Below are 19255 nucleotides of genomic sequence, written 5' to 3' on the forward strand. Positions count from 1 at the left end.
CTATATAAATTTGAAAGAAGACATCCGGGCGATGCATTTGGCAATTAACATTTGACTACCCTCAACATTTGACCACCCTGTAACTTTGTGACAAACACAAATTATTAAACAAAAAGTGTACTGAAAATTCCTTGCTAATGTATGTTTTTACATAAAACTCACATCGAACACAGATGTGTTTAAAAATAAATTACACACAAAATAAAAAGCTTCTATTCTGTAAAAATATTCCAGAAAACACCATGTAAACAAGAATAACTTAACCCCTACGGGACTCAGCCTCTTTTGGCCTTAAGGACGCGGCCCCATTCTTCAAATCTGACCTGTGTCACTATAAGTGGTTATAGCTTTGGAACGCTATGAGATATCCAGGGGATTTTGAGATTGTTTTCTCGTGACACATTGTACTTCAAATTAGTTTAAAAATTTGGATGAAATCTTTTGCGTTTAGTTATGAAAAAAAACTAAATTTGGCAAAAATTTGGAAAAATTCTTTATTTTCAACATTCTAAATTCTCTACTTTTGATGCAGACAGTTATAGCACCCAAATAAATTCATAACTTACATTTCCCAAATGTCTGCTTTATGTTGCCATGGTTTTTTAAGATTCCACATATTTTACTAGAATGTTATGAGGCTCAGAATTTAGGTATAATTTTTCACATTTTTTGTAAAATCACCAAAACCCGTATTTAGATGGACCTGCTCAATTTGTAATTGACACTGAGAGGCCTAAATAATAGTGAGACTCGTAAATTAACCCATTGTGGAAACTACACACCTCAACGTATGAAAAACCACTTTTAAGAAGTTTGTTAACGCTTTACGTGTTTTATAGGGGTTAAAACAAAATGGAGGTGCAGTCTGCAAATTGTAATATTTTTTCACAATACACCCATTTTGGGTGGAAAATTAAACATTTACAATGGATTAAATGAATAAAGGCTCCACTAAGTTTGATACCCAATTTCTCCCGAGTACACGGATACTCTATATGTGGTGGTAACCTGCTGTATGGGCGCACGGCCGGGCAAAGAAGGGAAGGAGGCGCCATCCAGATCAGATTTGTTATGTCACATTGTACAGGCTATAATTTTTTTCTTTTTTTTAATGTGGACCTATAGGGGCTTATTTCTTTTGCCACATGAGATGCACTTTTCTAGTACGTAATTTGGGGGAATCTATAGGCTAATTGGTGAGATTTTATTAACTCTTTGTTGGTGGAGGAAATTAAAATCATCACTTTTCAGGAAGATTTTTATGTTTTTCTTTGGCCGTTTACAATACCATAAAAATAGTATATTATTTTTATTCTATGGGTCGCCACGATTACAAAAATACCTCATTTATATAGATTTTTTATTTTTTCCCATTTTTACTGAATAAAAAGTAATTTGGCAAAAATGTTGTTAATTTTAGCATCACCGTCTTTCATATGCATAACTTTTTTATTTTTCGCCTCACAAATCTGTTTAAGGGCTTATTTTTTGCGAGAATGATTGTTCTTTTTAGTGGTCTTATATTAGAGTGCATAACATTTTTTAAATCACTTTTTAGAGCATTTTTTATAGGGTATTAATTGAAAATGATCTTTTTTCTGGAGCTTTTTTGGGTTTTTTTTTTACGGGGTTCACTTTGCGGATCTAATAACGATTCTGTTTTATTATGCAGATTGTTACGGAAGCAGGGATACCAAATATGTGGGGGTTTTGTGTATTTTATTCAATTGTACTGAATAAAAACCAATTTGGAGAAAATCTTGTTCATTTTAGCATCACCATCTTTTCATATGCATAACTTTTTTATCGGCTGACAAATCTAGTTAGGGGCTTATTTTTTGAGAGAAGAGTTGTTCTTTTTAGTGGGCTTATTTTGGAGTGCATAACATTTTTTAAATTACTTTTTAGAGCATTTTTTTTAGGGTATTAATTAAAAATCATCTTTTTTCGGAACGTTTTTGCGTTTTTTTTCTACGGCGTGTACCGTGCGGGTCCAGTAATGATTCTGTTTTATTATACAGATTGTTACGGACGCGGCAATACCAAATATGCGGGGATTTTTTGTGTTTTTGTGTTTTTTATACTTTATTAAGTGTTTTTATAGGAAAGTGACATTTTAGGGGCTTATATTTTAATGCATTTATTTTTTATTTATTCTAATGTATTAACTTTAGTGTTTTTTTTACTTTTTTTTACTTATACATACTTGAACTTGAACCAGTGATGCTTGACCGCGGCGTGTAAGGGGTTAACACCCGCGATCGGAGCCGGCTCCGATCGCGGGTGTTAGCGCAGGCTGTCAGCTGTACTAGACAGCTGGCAGCAACTGCTTCTGGTACCGACTCCGTTCGTGAGCTGGTGCCAGAAGCAGGACGTTATAGAAGGTCCCCGTGCGCTAAGCATCTAGCCCCGGGGACGTACTATAACGTCCTGGTGCGCCTAGGGGTTAAATTCATACACACTACCACCTTCATGCAACTTTGCAGCAAATGGCAATAAAATGCAAAAATTGCATGAAAACTCTGAATTGTATCTCTGGCTCTGTGACACATAGAACCTCACTTCCTTTTTCCTATGAAAGAAGAAAGTATCCTCTTTTATATGACATATCTAACATTGTGTTTAGATATTCTCCCTAGGCACTTTGTCTACCCATAGCACCAGCCCTGCCCACCGGTAATACCCACGTTCAGTCATAGCAGCTATCACGGGTGTAAAGCCTTTTATTGCTACCGGTGACTGTGGCTAAAATTGTTGCTCACCGTGTGGTCATCAGGGAGTAATGATTGGTTGTCATGACAGTCTTGGGTCTTTGAAGAACCGAGGCAGTGTAGTTTCCCAACACTGATTACAATGTGACAGTGTAATAAAAGATATTTAAAATCCCCATATTCTGCCATTCCTAAGTATGGCAGTATATGGCAAGCAATGGGGCAGATTTATCAAGCTGTCTAAAAGTCAGAATATTTCTAGTTGCCCATGGCAACCAATCACAGCTTCCCTTTAAAATATTCATGAGCACTGGTAAAATGAAAGCTGAGCTGTGATTGGGTGCCAATGGCAACTAGAAATATTCTGACTTTCAGACAACTTCATAAATCTGCCCCAATGAGTCAACCTAAGGACTATATAGAACTGATATAAACATAAACAGTAAAAATCATAAAAATATTAGGTATTTCCGCATCCAATATGTCCATCTATCACAATATAATAACAGTTATAACCAGGGTCAGACCCATAACGGAAAAGAGCGCCCACATTTCTGAAACACCACTTTTCAACATTTTACAATGTATAAAAATTTTATTCTGGTTCATAACAGTTTCTACATGCTGGTGAATATGTTTTAAACATTTCCGATGCCTTGTTCGACTTCAAAACAAAGGGGGGCTTAGAAAATTTATCATACAGCAGTGATACACAAGTGATGTTTTTTTAAAAGGGCCTGATCAGGTTATTAGTAAATCTACCTCATAGTGCCTAATATGTGATGGGATTTATTTTGTCTAAAATAGAATTTTAACAGCATAACAGCATGTTCCTCATGGTGAATCTGTAGATTCATAAATCTTACAAAAACAAAAAACCATTATTTTAAAGTTATGTTTTATGAGTAATCTATAATATATATGTATAAAGTATGTCCCTGGCTAATGGATGGGGAGCCCTTGGTGGTACAGCCGTATCCAGGGAAGAGACGGAGGCAAAATAACGCATGGTTCTTTATTAGAACAACTGCAGGCAATGGGCCAAACGATGTTGCAACAGATGCCGCATTGTTGGATATTCCGGATTAGTGGAGTGGTCATGGAGAGTGATCCTCAGGAGTAGTTCACCAGCCTGTAGTAGATGCAGGCTGGGATGTAGCTGTGTTCAATTGTGGAAGCTGCATCTTGTTTCCTGGGTGTTGCTAAAGGTGTGCTACACACTATCTCTCTGGTCACTCTGTCTCTGATGACAGACCTGTGCTCTCTAGGGAGAGCTGGTGGTAAAGAGTTGAGAGCTAAGACAGACTCTCTGCTCTGTAGAAGGCCCTGGAACCTCGGAGAACTAGCCCCTCCCTTTCCAGGGGTTCTGTTAAACCCTGGTCAGGTGGTGACTCACTCTCCAGTCACACTCCAGTGTACAACTGGTTGTCATTTTACATAACTTAACTCTTGCCTGGACTTGCAGTATCTACAGCTGCTGATGCCTAATAATGATCCCTAAGGTGAGTTGTGCAGGCTCACCTGCTGGGGAGCTACAGATATAGGGCCTCAGTTCCTAACACTCCTCTGCCCATGCGTTGGCAGGAGTGTTGTGTATATATATATCATGATGAATAAAAAGAGGAATCATGTACATGAACAAAGTAGACACAATACAGCAGCCAAACTACTACTTCTGCCTCAGTTTGAAGGTATGTAACAATAACAGCTGACCCAATATATTCACCACTACCAGTATTTGTCTCACCTTTTGTGTTTCCTTACAAGGGAGCATAAAACAGGAGGTTTGGAGAGTGTGGATAACTGGAGCTAAAGGGGTTTGCCCATGAAAGAAAGTTCTAAAACATTTATCCCCTAGTAATGTTAACAAGATAAAGATGACTTTTTACCCCTTACTTTGAAAAATTTACAAAGTTTTTTTGCTGCTTTTGCTCATATGACAGCATTAGCTCTTAACCATAGGATTTAGTCATTGCTATGCTTGTACAGATCGGAGTTATGAGATGGATATAAGACACAACTCTGCTATTTAACCTAATCAAACACACACTGAGCACTGCTATGCCTCCTCACCCCTCAGATCAAGACACTTATCTAGTCTGAAGAGCATGTCTCCTCTACACGCTGCTGGACAAGAAGAGACTCCTTACCCTTGCTCCTGCAATACAGGAGATCGTTCATGTAAGAGAAATCTGAGCAGACAGGAAGACCTGCCCAGCCATAGTACTGAATTTATGATCGTATCCAATTCCAACCAAACAATATAACCGCAGTAGTGATAGAAAGCAGTTAGAATTATGTCTGTGAATTTCTGTATTTTCGTTAAGAACTTTCAATTAGAAAATGTGTTATTTTGTCATCCTGAGTATATTTAAGAATTTTGTCTTGTACCTTAGTCAGTATAATATATGGCATAGAGAACTTTATTTAGATGTTAACCTATTTTAATTGTCTTTCCATTTATTGTGTCGTTTGGCATAATATATAACCTAATAAAATAATTTTTGTAATTTAGAGTTCGCTTGTACAGTGTCTCATTACCTTTTTCTTTGTATGTGTCTATTTATGTTTGAAAGAGGATGAACTTTAATCCGTTTTTTACTATAGTAGTGCCAACTGTAAACTATATTTACAAAGCTAGCCCAGTCTCGATCATGATGGCCAACCTTTAAGAGTGAACAGACATAAGCTTCTATATCATAACTGCAATTACGAAAATGGGAAATTAGGCTTCTCAAATATCAATACCCTTTAAATTGCAACGTCTGCAATGGTAGGCACCAATCATGCTTTCTCTTCAGGAAAGGATCAAGGTACTATGTGCCACATAGGTAATTTTCAATACCTTATCTTCCTCATGTGCTTGTGGATCTTGCTTCCTAAATTTATTGGTGGGAATTCCCTTTCTACTTATGATATATAGAGTTTAAAAAAGTACTAATACAAACTTAATTTTTAAAATAGTGGCTCAGGATTTTGTAGGATTTTTTAAATTGCCAACAGGCCCCTTGATTTGATTTAATTTAGTTGACTGCTATAGATTGATGAATCTGTAGATGGTCAGGAAAGTGATTCCATTAGAATTAGACATGTTTATGTAGACAGTATAGTCTGCACATCAGCTTAAGTGTATATTTATAGCTTAATTTCCTGACAGTTTCAAAAGACAATAAGCTACATTTCAGCAATTGTTCTAAACAAGGTGTTTATAATGGCACTTTTACAGACAAAAACACTAAATCACAATATTACCATATTTATATGTTATTTTCTACATTGATTTTACACCTCAAAATATTAGTTATAAGGAATTCAAATGTAAATAAAGCTTATGAAAAATCAGATGACATCAGAGTTCTTAGATAGCATAAGCTGTGGCAGCTAATTATTCATCGAGTAAGATGCCAAAGAAACAAAAATAGAAATCAAACAAGGCTGAAACTATCAACCTCTATGACCCGGTCTATCATCAAGAGCAAGAGAACATTGCCACTATTTGCTGAGATATAAGCGGGTCTGCACCGCCAAGTTTAGGTCTGTGCTGTGCCATTACCTGCTGTGACATTAACAACATTTATTATTTTTATTACATTCAATTATTTTAAGTACTTTATCTAGTCTAGTTCTTTCAGGCCCTGTTATTACGATCATTTTTCAACCCTCCAGCTCTTACTACCCCCATTTTTAAGCCATTTTTCAGGGTTAATATTCTGGTCCCCATTGATTCCAGGTTTGGGTTCAAGTTGGTTCCAAAGTCCAGGACCCGAACCATATTTTCCCAGATATTTGGACAAACTCCTAAAACCTGAATTTCGACCAATCCGCTCATCACTAACCAGATTGATAAATGAACCTATAAATGTGGGGGCCTGTTAGTGATTGTACACTAGGTCCCAGGGCAATTAATCTATGCCTCTGCTAATATAGTTCTAATCTAGTCAAGAACTAGCTGTATTGTATTTTCATAGTCTAAAAGAATAATACATTTAGAATATGCAGTTTGTATATTATACTACATTGTGACAAGGTCCCTTATTTCACATTATAGTTTAAAAGTGCTTCGAGCTCAGTTGTATGGGACTCCAAGTCATTTCCAGCCTTTAAAACAGGTGTTTTTTTCACAATTGTATTTTCTGTCAGTTTTCTAAAACATGCCACATGCCAAATAAGAAAGACCCTAAGTACTCAACAGCCATAAATAAGCCTAATTTGTATTAGTTATGTAAGCAGGATTGGACTGTTTTACCTAGGACCCACCAGTGAACTTAATTCTGCGTGTCCACCTACTCCTGCATTTAAAGTTTACATGTTCATTTTGCATCATGCATATCTACATGTGTGCTATAGTGCAGTTTACAAATTCAGCTGTACTGCCCATTGCATTATAGCAGTGACGCCTCCATGTGCAACCACACCTATGCAAGACGTTTACCTGTTCGCTGGACCAAAGCCAGGAGTCTCTCATGTTCCGGCAGAATGTGGGCAGTGAGGAGTAACACGCTCACAATAAGGCTGTGTGCTCATCTGGTCTGAGTGCTCCTCAACCCTCCCCTCTCCATAGAAAGCTGGGTTCACTGCATCGTGACCAGGTGCCATAAATCTCTAAGGGGGTCATAAAGTGGTCAAAAATTGTGTGGCTGTTGTGTGCATGAGGCCTTGCTCTCACTGTTGGAGAAATATAACAAGCCCCTCTCTCTAGCTAAATGTGCAAATGTGCAGTAAAGCAGTAGAAACCAATAAGGTGCATATAGAAGAAGGTTGAAATAGAAGGCAGAGGTGAAAGGATCACAGCATAAATATAACATGTAATGAGCCTTTAATTATGAAATATTGCATTGAGTTGCATCACTGAACTTTAATTGAGGTATAACAAGAAAACAATTGAACATGGTTGCATAATCTTTTAATTTTTCTATATTGATATTCTACTTCTGCTAGTGAAGCTTTATGTTCAGATTATAAGCACAGAAGGTTTGGAAAATGAGATATACACATACTTCAGATGGTCAAAAATTGTTGTGGTGTATATTATTCAAGTTTGAACATGCAGATCTTGAAAAGCACTTCAGCAGTATGTTGTAATCTTAATCCTTAGTAATTGAGAACCAATTACTCTAGTCTATAGCAACATCAAATAACAGAATGCAATGTGGTGTGATAGTTAAAGGGGTATTCTCGTCTGGGCATTTACATTTCAGTTTGATAAATCTTCCATATATAAACATTTCTTCAATTAGATGTTATTAAAAAAAATGTTCCTGTGTGAAGATAATTTCTCATAAATGTAGCCATTTTATCCCTTAGAAACGAGATAGCTTCCCCGGATACGGCCACCTCTGCCTGAGAGATTGCACAGATAAACAAAAAGTTTTTGTATATGAAATGTCCGGGAGTTACTGCAGGTCCTACACCAGTACTGTAGTAATGATTGCTGAATCCTGGTGGTCCGGCAGGACTCTATAGCGCATGTCTGGCCACCGCTGCCAGAGTGTGACGTGGTCGTAACTGAGGAAGCCATCTCGTTTCTAAGGGACAACATGGCTATGTTTATAGGAAATTATCTTCACACAGGAACATTTTTTTTAATAACATCCAATTGAAGAAATGTTTATATATGGAAGATTAGTGAAACTGAATGTGAATGCCCAGATGAGAATACCCCTTTAAAGAGGACTTCTCACCCTGAAAAACGGCACTAGGAGCTGCTAACTAAAGTAAGCAGCTCCTATTGCTAAAACAAACGCAGCAGTGTTACAATGATACTAACTAACACTGCTGCGCTGTACACCACAAACGCTGGACCGCTCTCAAGCGATCCGGCGTATTCATGAGGGGGTAATCACCGCTGGCCTATGGAGTGAACGGGCGGTCCCCGTTATCGTTATCGGAGGTTTCCGATAATGCTATAATTGTAACACTGCTGCATTTGTTTACTGCCGTTTTTCAGGGTGACAGGTCCTCTTTAATTCATGGATTTCAAGGTAGAAAATAGATTACTTTTGCAAATGATTAAAAACTTTCCAAACCTAGTGGTCCTTGCCTGATGAAAAATAACCTATAGAGTAATCTATATAATGTTCTTTAGCATTTTTTATGTCTATTAAATTTATGTCATAATAAGAAAATTGGATGATTAAAAAGGGTTGAACATGCTGCTCTTGCTCTCCTATAAGCAGGAGCAGAAGTTTTGAGAACAGACTTTACATGTTACTGTGTTGATCTGGTTGCTGGAGGACCACTACAGATACCTATAACGGTGCAGGCATGCCCGAGTATGAGTGCCTGCATCAGCCAGAGCAGGTAAGCATGCGGCATTACTGTCCTTTGGGCTTTTTTTTGTGATTACACAGCTGAAATTCTCTCTAATGTCCAACTATAATATTTTCTGAAATGTGTAAATTCATTAAAATCTGTAAATTCATGAACAAAAAGAATCACATTATTTAGAAAAAAAACTGGAGTTAGTTTTTGGTGACACATTTCTATACAGGATGAATCATTGTTTCTTACCTCAACTTCATCAGATTTTCCATCTTTGGACATATTTTGCGTATATGCATTGTTACTTCCCCATACTGATTTAGAACACCTCATTTGTTCTTTAATATCACTGATTTCTCTTTCCAAAGCAGTAATCCTAAAAATATGATACAAGCTTGTCACTCAGAAAATTAAATCTCTTATTGTCAAGGTATGCAAAGATAATCCCCAGGTTTCATTTATTTATTCCATTGTTATAAGCCTCTATTAAAAAACTAGACTCATTTTATAACTAATAACTATGTTACTTTTTCTATTGTCTTCAAAAGAAAATTCATTAAATTTGTAATTGAAGCATAAAAATCCTATTTAAGACCCTAATGTTGAAGTTAAACTTTTACACCCTAACCCTTCCAAACACAATAATGTTCTATTTGTGGGTTGAGTTGATTTTCGTAATTGACCCATTTTGGGGTTTTAGCATATAACTTTTGTATAGCCTTTTTTAGCCAGTCTGCCCCAGTATATAGCCAGTCAGCCTGCACCTAATATATAGCCAGCCAGCCACCACCCAGTATATAGCCAGCCAGCTTGCCCCCAGTATGTAGCCATCCAGCCCCCAGTATATAGAAAGCCAGTCTGCCCCCCGCAAGTCCTCTCTGCGCACACACTCCGATGCCAGTGGGGGTTGCCATCATAGCCTGCTCTGCCAGACGTAAGAAGAGGACCTGCGGACCTAGAATAGTGAATATTGACTTTCACTTTTTTGGACTCAAGTATAAGTGGAGTTTGGGTTTCGGCTTACACTTGAGTATATACGTACGGTATATTATCTACCTCATTCGCATTGCAGGCTAAATAATTTGCTCCAATAATTGGGACATTATTTTCTTCCAACCTTCCACAACCCATACCTTTTTAATTTTTCCCTTTGCAGTAAAAGCATTTTATATTCTGTGTACCGGAAAAAAATCCAACTGTGGTGTAATTAATGTAAAAACAAACCTGTACCATCTTCTAGCTGACATCTAGTGACAGTCTCACATCTGTAACTTTTACACACTTTGTTATACAGATCTTTGTAAGGTGTCATTCTTTGTGTGATGACCTGACGTTTTCATTGATATCAGTTTAACCACTCTACAACCTATTGGTCACTTTTTGTTCAAGTGGCAAAATGTTGAAAAATTGTTGATTTAGACATTTAGGTATGCTTTCTTTACTTGGGGATACCTAATATGTTTATTGATTTTATGTATTTAATTAATATGTGTTCTAGTGAAAGGGCGTTGATTTTCATTTTTACTTTTGGAGATTTTTTAAAAACATTTTTTCAGGCCTTCTAGGGTATGGAGTCTGATTTCTTATGTAATATATACTTCAATACTACAATATTGTGAATATCAGGTTGGACCAATAGGTGAACTGCGGTGATCGATGCTAGCAACAATTGCAGCAGTTACCAGCAGGTGTCAACTTGGTAATACAGCTGATATCTGCCCTTCATGGAGAGGGCTCAGTTATGTGTTCTCCGTATACACCATTCACATGGACCAACCTATTAATTTCTGTGGGCTGGTTGTGAAGGGGATAAGTAAATAAAGTTACTTTTATTATGAGATAATGTCAGGGCAGATCATAATAACTTGAACTTGACGCATGGACTTTAAATGTCATGCGTCACATTTAATAAAGCTTTTAGACTATTTTAGGCTGTTTTCCAACTCCCTTGGAAAAGGGTGTGTCTTCTCTAAAAGAGAGCATGACAATCAATGTTATGGCCCAGCAAAGTAGACCAACTAAGTACGACTCACCAGTCTTATACTATACCAGATTATTCATCCAGCAGGAGACACTGTCAGGAGGATCAGTGGTAGTGGATCCTCTGTACCACCGCGGACGATGACGTAAGCTGATACCTGGGACCGGAGTCTAAGTGGTACCCGGTTTTCACCAGAGCACGCCACAAAGCGGGTTGGACTTGTTGCAAAATTGGTACCACCAGGTCATTCCACGGACGCGACTTTGTCTGCAGTGGCGGCTAAGGCGAAGTACAGAATTTTAAGGCAAACTTGTGGTCGGGGACGAAGCAGTAGGTCAGGACAGGCAGCATGGGATCAGTGTCAATAACGGAATTGGGGTCACAACGGGAATTCAAAAACACAGCAAATTGCATGAAATAGCTTTCTCAGAGGCACTAGGCACAAAGATCCGGCGGGGAATGCTGGGAGAGGCTAGCTTTTATGCAATTTCCTTGGGATGGCCAGCACCAATCAGCTGTGCCCTGGTCCAAGGGGCACGGGGGAACACGCAACCCGCATTGATTAATCTGGCACAGACGAGAACTGTCTAGTTTTACTCTGCACTGGTCTAAAGACCAAAATATTAATACATCTCCCACACTGTCTATTGTTCATCTGTAGCAGAATCTCTGAAACTCAGCCAAAGCCGAAATGGAACAGCAAACCCACAGTGTTTTACATTACAAGAATCAGATGTGAGTCAAATGTACTGTATACTACTCCCAGCCACATGCTGTGAAAAATCCCCAGTAGCACAATCTTATTTACATGCATGTTCAGCATCAGTAGCATGTCAATAGCTACAATAATCTTAAGATAGGGAGCACACAGCAGGGATGCAAAGTAGTCCTACAATATTGTGACAAACAACATGAACAAGGACACAATAGTGCTCATCATACCCAATAAACTAGATTAATGTTTATTAATTCATAGCCCCACAACAAACACATTAAAATGCATATAGGCAATTAAAAAAGATTCTGGCCATGATCCATGATGAGATCATCATGGACCATGGCCAGAATCTTTTTTAATTGCCTATACAGGGGTTCCCCTTCACATAGTAATATCTCAAGGATCCAATACATACAAGATAAGTACAGATTAGCCGTTCCCTAAGTAGAAAAATAGAAAAATTGCATTGGAACAAAGTCACTAAATATATAAGGTGTATACCTACTCCATCCAGAATCTTTTTTAATTGCATATACAGGCCGGCGGAGATGTACGAGTGTCACGGGTGGACCCACGACCCATATCGCGGGTCGCGTGCTCACCCGTGCCTCTCGCTCCCCGCAGGCGCCGCACCAGCGCGTCTTACCTCTCCCCGCTCCTGAGTCCCGGCCTCGCTCCGCGTGCGCACGGCTCTGTGCCTTAGGGCGCACTCGCGGCAGCTTTAGAAAATTTAGCGAAAGCTCTGTTGCGAATTGCTTGCTTTCCAGTGTCTCCTGCGTTCCAGTGTCTCCTGCGTTCCTGACTCCCTCCATGTTCCCGTGTAACCTGAGTCCCTCCGTGTTCCCGTGTACCAGTGTTCCTCCGTGTTGCTGTCCTGTGTGCTGTGTTCCCGCACCCCTCTGCTTGGACCTCCTGTTGCTGACCCCGGATTGGACTCTGACGTTGCATCTCTGCCGCCTGCCCTGACCTTGTGCTTGGACTGTGACCTCGAGTTTGACTGCTGTTTCTGTACCTCCACCTTGGCTGCCATTGCAGACAAGTCATGACCTGGTGGTACCATGCCGCAGCTTGTCTAACCCGCCTTGCGGCGGGCTCTGGTGAAAACCGGGTACCACTTAGACTCCGGTCCCAGGTAGTGGTTTGAGTCATCGTCTGCAGTGGTCCAGAGGATCCACATCCCTTAGCCTGACAACGAGGATGAGGTGTTTCGACAACTAAATATGCCACAATGTTACAGAAAGTTACCCTCTAACCCTCTGCCCAATTTTAAAAAAGAGTTGGTTCTTCTATTACAGATGGGAGTAGACAATCACATAATTGGATCAAAATTGAAGACAGGCCTGTCGGTGGATTTTCCAACTACACCGACATTTTATCTATTTTATCTATTACATAAAAATGCCAACAGACCCCCAAGTAGGCCCATTGTGTCAGGTGTGGGGGGATTGTGCGAAAAGGTCTGTCAATACGTAGATTTTTACTTGCAAGGATGCGTGGAAACACTCCCGTCCTTTGTGAGGGATACCACAGACGTTCTGCTTCTGCTGGTGACGTTGTGGCTCTGTACACATCTATATGCCATGACCACGGGATGCGGGCGTCCAAATATTTTTTGGAAATGTCTAACATAGACATGGACCAGGTGGAATACATTTTGCTTCTTTTGGCAGACTTGTGCACCCTCGTATGCCAACCTTTTCCTGGGGCTGTGGGAGAGAGAAATCGTTGACAATACCCCAGGTTACGACGCCGTCATCTCATGGTCAAGGTATATAGATGATATAGTGTTTATTTGGCAGGGTTCTGCCACTGATTTGGATTTATTTTTGCAGGGCCTCAACATCAACCAACAGAACATCAGACTTACCTGGAGATACAGTCAAGACCAGATTGAGTTTCCGGACATTCTAATTGGAAAGGACACAGAGGGTTTCATTACCACTGATGTGTTCCGAAAAGAGACATCTGTTAACTCCCTTCTCCATGCATCTTCTTCCCACTACCCACAGTCCAAAAAAGCCATCCCGGTGGGACACTTCCTATGGATGAGACGTATCTGCTCCAGCGACTAATCGTTCGAAAAACAGGCTAGTGACTTAACTAGAAGGTTCCGGGACAGAGGCTACAGGGAAGCCATTATTTAACAGGGATACAATCGGGCCAAAAATTAAATTCGGAACTCTCTCCTGGTGAGTAGACCAAGAAAGAAAAATGCGACCGAACCAGTGAGATTAAGCACTGGTTTTAGCTCCCAATGGAGGCATTTTAGGGAGATTATAGACAAACACTGGTCCATCCTGTTGACCGATAAAGACCTGACAAAGAGTCTCACGACGAACCTGTCCATTACTTGGCGAAAATCGCGTAATCATGGGGTCTAAGGGGGTGACGGGAAGAAGAGACTTTTACAAAAAGAGCTGAGATGGATCACCCTCCTAGACATTGTACAACCAAAAGGTCTCAATGAGGCAACGAGCTTTAAACCTTTTTTATAATGTTTGTCCAGTTAATTTTATGTTGTGTCTAATTTTTGTTTCTTCTGTTTCTACCTTTAGATATCATATATGGTTTTAAATGGTTTGATGTATACAATACTCTTGCAGTTGGATACTTACTAGGATCATAGATTCGAATCAGGCATCCGTAAGAGGAAGATAAGGACTCGCTTGGAGACAACCTTTAGATTGACCTATATGGACATCCAAGATCTGCCACATTATGGGTGTTGATTTCAATATACGTACATACATTTTATGTGCTTGGGGTGTCATTTTGCTTGTGTTCGGTTTTGCAGTGATTTATTTTTATTATGGGACATGCCACCTTGGGTGTTCACAATACGAGGGATTAAGGCCATGTTGTATTAGTTCTGGAGCCACTGCATGGGCACCTTATTGCCCACTCACATTTTAGTAGCACATGAGTGCATATTTGCTTAATTGAATATTACAGAAAGTTTTTTGGCATACACAACATGAATGATTGTGGTCACTTTGTTTTTGACCAATACGGTCAATGCACGTGCACTTTATATTTATATTTATTATATTTATTATTCACTCTTTACACATATCAAATATGATATGTTTGCACTTTTGTATAGTTGTTGTTTTAGAATCCATTAAATTACACAATTGTATATAAGCTTTTTTTATATAATTTTTCATGCTAATTCACTGGCACAATGTATTTTATATGCACTTTATTTAGTGGCTCTTAAAACAATGTCGGTAGATGGATATAACCTGTATGTTCATAGGCTGGTATGTTCAGGTCATTCATAGAGCTCTTAAATGTATATGATGTCTCTTTCACTGACTCTTACTATCTCTCCATCAGCTTTTCATCTATTTGTGTATATATTATGGCTGCCGATGTATCGATTATGCACACATTCTATACCGTTGCAATGTACATTTAATTTGTGTTTAACAACAACTCTGTCATGAAGACCATTTGATACTAGTGGTTGGTTTTATTGTAATTTGTTTTTAACTATTCATGCACTTTCTATGTATACTTACCAGTACGGCTTCCTGTTGACGCGCCCAGGCGCGTGCACCGCGTCTTGTCATGGGGGAGTGCACGTTCCCGGAATGCGTCTCCATGGCAGCGCTGACCCCATCATGTGATCGGGCCAGGTGCGTCATGGTGACGCATTTCCGGTACGCGACCTCGCTGAGTTCACGCGTCACATGATGGGCGCGTCTCCAAGCACAAACGCCGGCTGGGTGTATTTAAGGGTAAGCACAACATTCATACTCCACCTCCTGACGAAGCATCAGTGCGAAATGCGCGTCGGGGTGTATCTTCCGGCCTCCCCTCTGACTGCCCCTTTGCCTGCCTTCACAATGCCTCTGGGTAAGTGTGACCTGCACTGTTGATATTTATAAATACCGGATGGTGCCTCCGGTCTATTTAAGTGTTTTATGTGCATTTGGATCCATCTTCCCTTAAATATTCGGTCCTACTATTTATTTGATTTTTATTCTTGGTACGCTTTGATTTTGGGGCACACGGAGGAAAGGGGGGAGTCGTAGGTAGTTTGTGTCAGTCCCATTCTCTATCTGGGACATCTTGGTTCCCCTAGTGTTTGTACTTCCCAGAACTTTTATTGGAAGTCGCTTATGTGTATTATTTTGGAATATTAATAAAGTATAATTATTTTTCTTAAGCTCTTTGTTTTGGTATTGCATATACAGTATACATTTTAATGAGTGCAAATGTATCCTTGTTGTTAATAGCTACAATAATAACAGTGGGATGAAACAGTACGGCACGGGTCGGGAAGCGGCCTGTGAAGTATTATTATGTCCAGCATCGGGAAGGGGTTAACAGAAAAATTATTCAAATGCTTCAGAATTTTGCTGAAAGTCAACTGATAGGTGGTGCAAAGTTAGACTAGAATGGTTTTTGGGTAAGTAAATGTGCCCCATAGTCTCTGAAAATGGTGTCAGAAGCCAACTGTTTTTGGCTGCTTTCTGTCACAGTTGTAATCACTTCAGAATGTCTGATGAGTCCTCAGCCATAATGTGTAATGTATTTATGAGGCATTGACAGTGTTATACGAGAAGGATGAGGGGAAGAGGTTGTTAGATTTTGTGAGAGGTACAATCATTTTCTGTGTTATTTTTTATGTATTACCTTATCATTTTAGTGGCTCTACGTTGAACCCTCTCCAGTTCCAGGGCATCCTTTTTATGGACCGGTGCCCAGAACTGGACAGCATATTCCAGGTGAGGCCGAACCAATGCCTTTTATAGTGGTAATATTACATCCCTATCACGAGAGTCCATACCACTTTTGATACATGACAAGATCCTACTAGCTTTAGAGGCAGCTGCTTGACATTGCATGCTGTTATTCAATTTATGATATACTAGTACCCCCAGGTCCTTCTCAACAAGGGACTAACCTTACATTTATCCACATTAAACCTCATTTGCCAAGTGGATGACCAAACATTCAGTTTGTCCAAGTCACCCTGCAGTTTGGTGTCATCTGCAAAAATAGACACGATGCTATGAATTCCTACTTCTATATCATTAATAAATATATTAAATAGTAGTGGGCCAAGCACAGAACCCTGGGGTACACCACTCATAACTGGTGACCATTCCGAGTAGGAATCATTGACCACAACTCTCTGGATACAATCCTTCAGCCAGTTTTCAATCCAATTGCAAATGATTTCTGCCAAACCAATAGCCCTAATTTTACCCATCAGGCGTCTATGAATTTCCTTTCATGAAATTCAAAGGAGAATCTAGTTTTAACAATGTGTTAAAGAAACTAAGATATCGGCAGCTAAAGGCATATTTAAGAATTGAATCTTTCTACATCTCAATTACCCAGCAATATCTGCATCTGGATGTATGTGCAGTTCTACAAAAAAGAGAAATGTGGTTCCCATCCTTAAAATTACAACAAACGCATGGTTCTAGTTGCTATAGAGGTACAAATACAGTACTGAATGTGCCATTATATTGTATCGACACATACCTGCTGTAATCTTTGACTTCTGGTGGATATCTAGAAGACTGTTGTAGGTTTTTTTCACTAACACCCAGACTGAGTATACTGGGATAGAAATTGTTTTGTTTCAAGTTAGACAATCGGGACTCTAAAAGCTGTAAAATTAAAAGAAAGAAATCAATTTATTTGTGTTCTTTAACATAATTACCATTCTGTTTATTTATATTTTTAGGGACGAGATATAGATAGATAGATAGATAGATAGATAGACAGACTTATATAATATATAAAATTGATAAATATGTTAACTCTTTCTGGGAGGGAATAACAAAAAGGACAAGTCATTCTTAGTGCAAAATAAATATGGAACACCATGAAAATTAGGATTTTCCCCTCTTTTGCACCCCACATGGCACAGTCGTAAGATGTAGGACTGTGATCTTGTGACTATGATGTCACCACAAGTCCAACAACCTCCTGTCTGCAGTGTGAAGTAGTGATGGGCAGACCGTGAGCTGGATCATTTGGCTAAGCTCACTAACAAGAGACGATTCTTCTGGCTCCTGTACAGATCACTATGTTATGACATAGGGAATCATTATAATGCAGCCTGCTACCCATCCCCACTACACTTTTAACACAAAATGTTCAGGTTGTAGCACAGGATGGGGGTGGGGCTACCCAATTTCTCACAGTCTGTCCTTTACAACTAGTTAGTAAGGTCTGTGGGCTAAAAGAAGGGTGCACTTTTCTGCTTGGACATTACCTAGAATTTCAGGGATTGGGCTTTCTGCCCTGCTCTCTCCCAGTTCGGCAACCGGTCTATGATTTTAACAACCACTCCAGGGACATTTTTTAAAATATGAGTTTTAGGGCAGGAAACCCAATTTAAATGTTACTGCAACAAATTCAAGGCATCCAGTTCACTTTTCTTTTACTTTCGGCATGGCGCGCTATTCTATAAATGTTCCACTATGTTGTCAATAAATGCAGACCTGTATAAATTGTGAAAGAGCTCTAGTTTGCATCTGTTCATCAACCTGATAGAATGACTTTGGTCAGATTTACTGTAGATTGTTTATTCATTTATGAAACTACCACCTTTTCACTGAATCAGTTTATCCTTTAATAAATACACCACTCATACTCAGCTACTCCGGCGCATCCATTCATCCATGATGCCACCTATCACTGCTCAGCTTGTATTGTATTGCTGTACTTAGAAGCATACCTCTTGCTTCATCAGCAAACTTTCAAGTGTCGATTTACTACTAGTAAAATATCGGTCTTGCTGTTCTAAGCAGTTCTTCTGGTATTCTATGGCATGGTATGCATTCCTAAGGCTGTCAGCCAGCATTGATCTTCGCTTTTCTGACCTATTTACTTCTTTCTTCAGTTCATTCTCCAATACTCCAGAAAAAGAAGATGTGCTGGAACTTAAAGTGAGAAATAAATATAAATTTATATGTATACTGTCTGGTTATTTAAAAAAAAAAAATATGGCAAAATAGACTTTAAAGAAAAAAAAGTACATTTGAAGGAAATCTTACATGTTTCCATGCGCCTGCAACCCATTAATTCACGTGGAGTGATTAAAGGCTTGACAGAACTTCTACACACTGCTTCAGCAGTCAGTACTACCCAGAAGTTCAAATACTTAGGGAAGACATCTAAAACAGGGGCGTAAGAACAGTGGCAGTAGTCATAGGGCATGCAGAACCCGACCTGCTAAAGAATGAAGGAGGTGTGTTGCTATACATATATATATATATATAAAACTGTGTACATCTTCCACAGAACACAGCTGAGTTAGCAGATCAGATAAGATATGTCTAGGGAGGGGACAGCAGGACATCTCTATTTCATGCTGTCTACTTCCCTCGTGGGGTCAGCAGATACTGGCCCCCTAAACAAGAAGGCTGCCTAGAAGTGAGTATATACATGTGTGTTTAAGTGTATAAATGTATGAGTGTGTTTATGCTGTATTTGTGTTTATGGTGTGTGTATACTGTATGTGTGTGTTTGATGCATGTGTGTGTATGTTGTATGTGTATGTGATGTATATGATGTTTATATACTTTATATATGTGTGTATATGCTGTATGTGTG

At 39.2% G+C, this 19255-nt stretch overlaps 1 protein-coding gene across 2 annotated transcripts in view; it reads right to left on the reverse strand.

Annotated features, from left to right (window-relative positions):
- The window catches only part of LOC140068444 (uncharacterized), a 77467-nt gene that overhangs the window by 28589 nt on the left and 29623 nt on the right, over positions 1-19255 (reverse strand). For both annotated transcript variants that reach the window (XM_072114000.1, XM_072114001.1), the window contains 3 exons: positions 18378-18582; positions 17174-17301; positions 9222-9348 (listed from right to left, as the gene is read on the reverse strand). In XM_072114000.1, coding sequence (XP_071970101.1) covers positions 9222-9348; positions 17174-17301; positions 18378-18582 — 460 coding nt within the window. The remainder of the gene's footprint in view (positions 1-9221; positions 9349-17173; positions 17302-18377; positions 18583-19255) is intronic.

The sequence above is a fragment of the Engystomops pustulosus genome, chromosome 1 (genome assembly GCF_040894005.1).
Source record: "Engystomops pustulosus chromosome 1, aEngPut4.maternal, whole genome shotgun sequence".
In the NCBI taxonomy this organism is placed as follows: domain Eukaryota; kingdom Metazoa; phylum Chordata; class Amphibia; order Anura; family Leptodactylidae; genus Engystomops; species Engystomops pustulosus.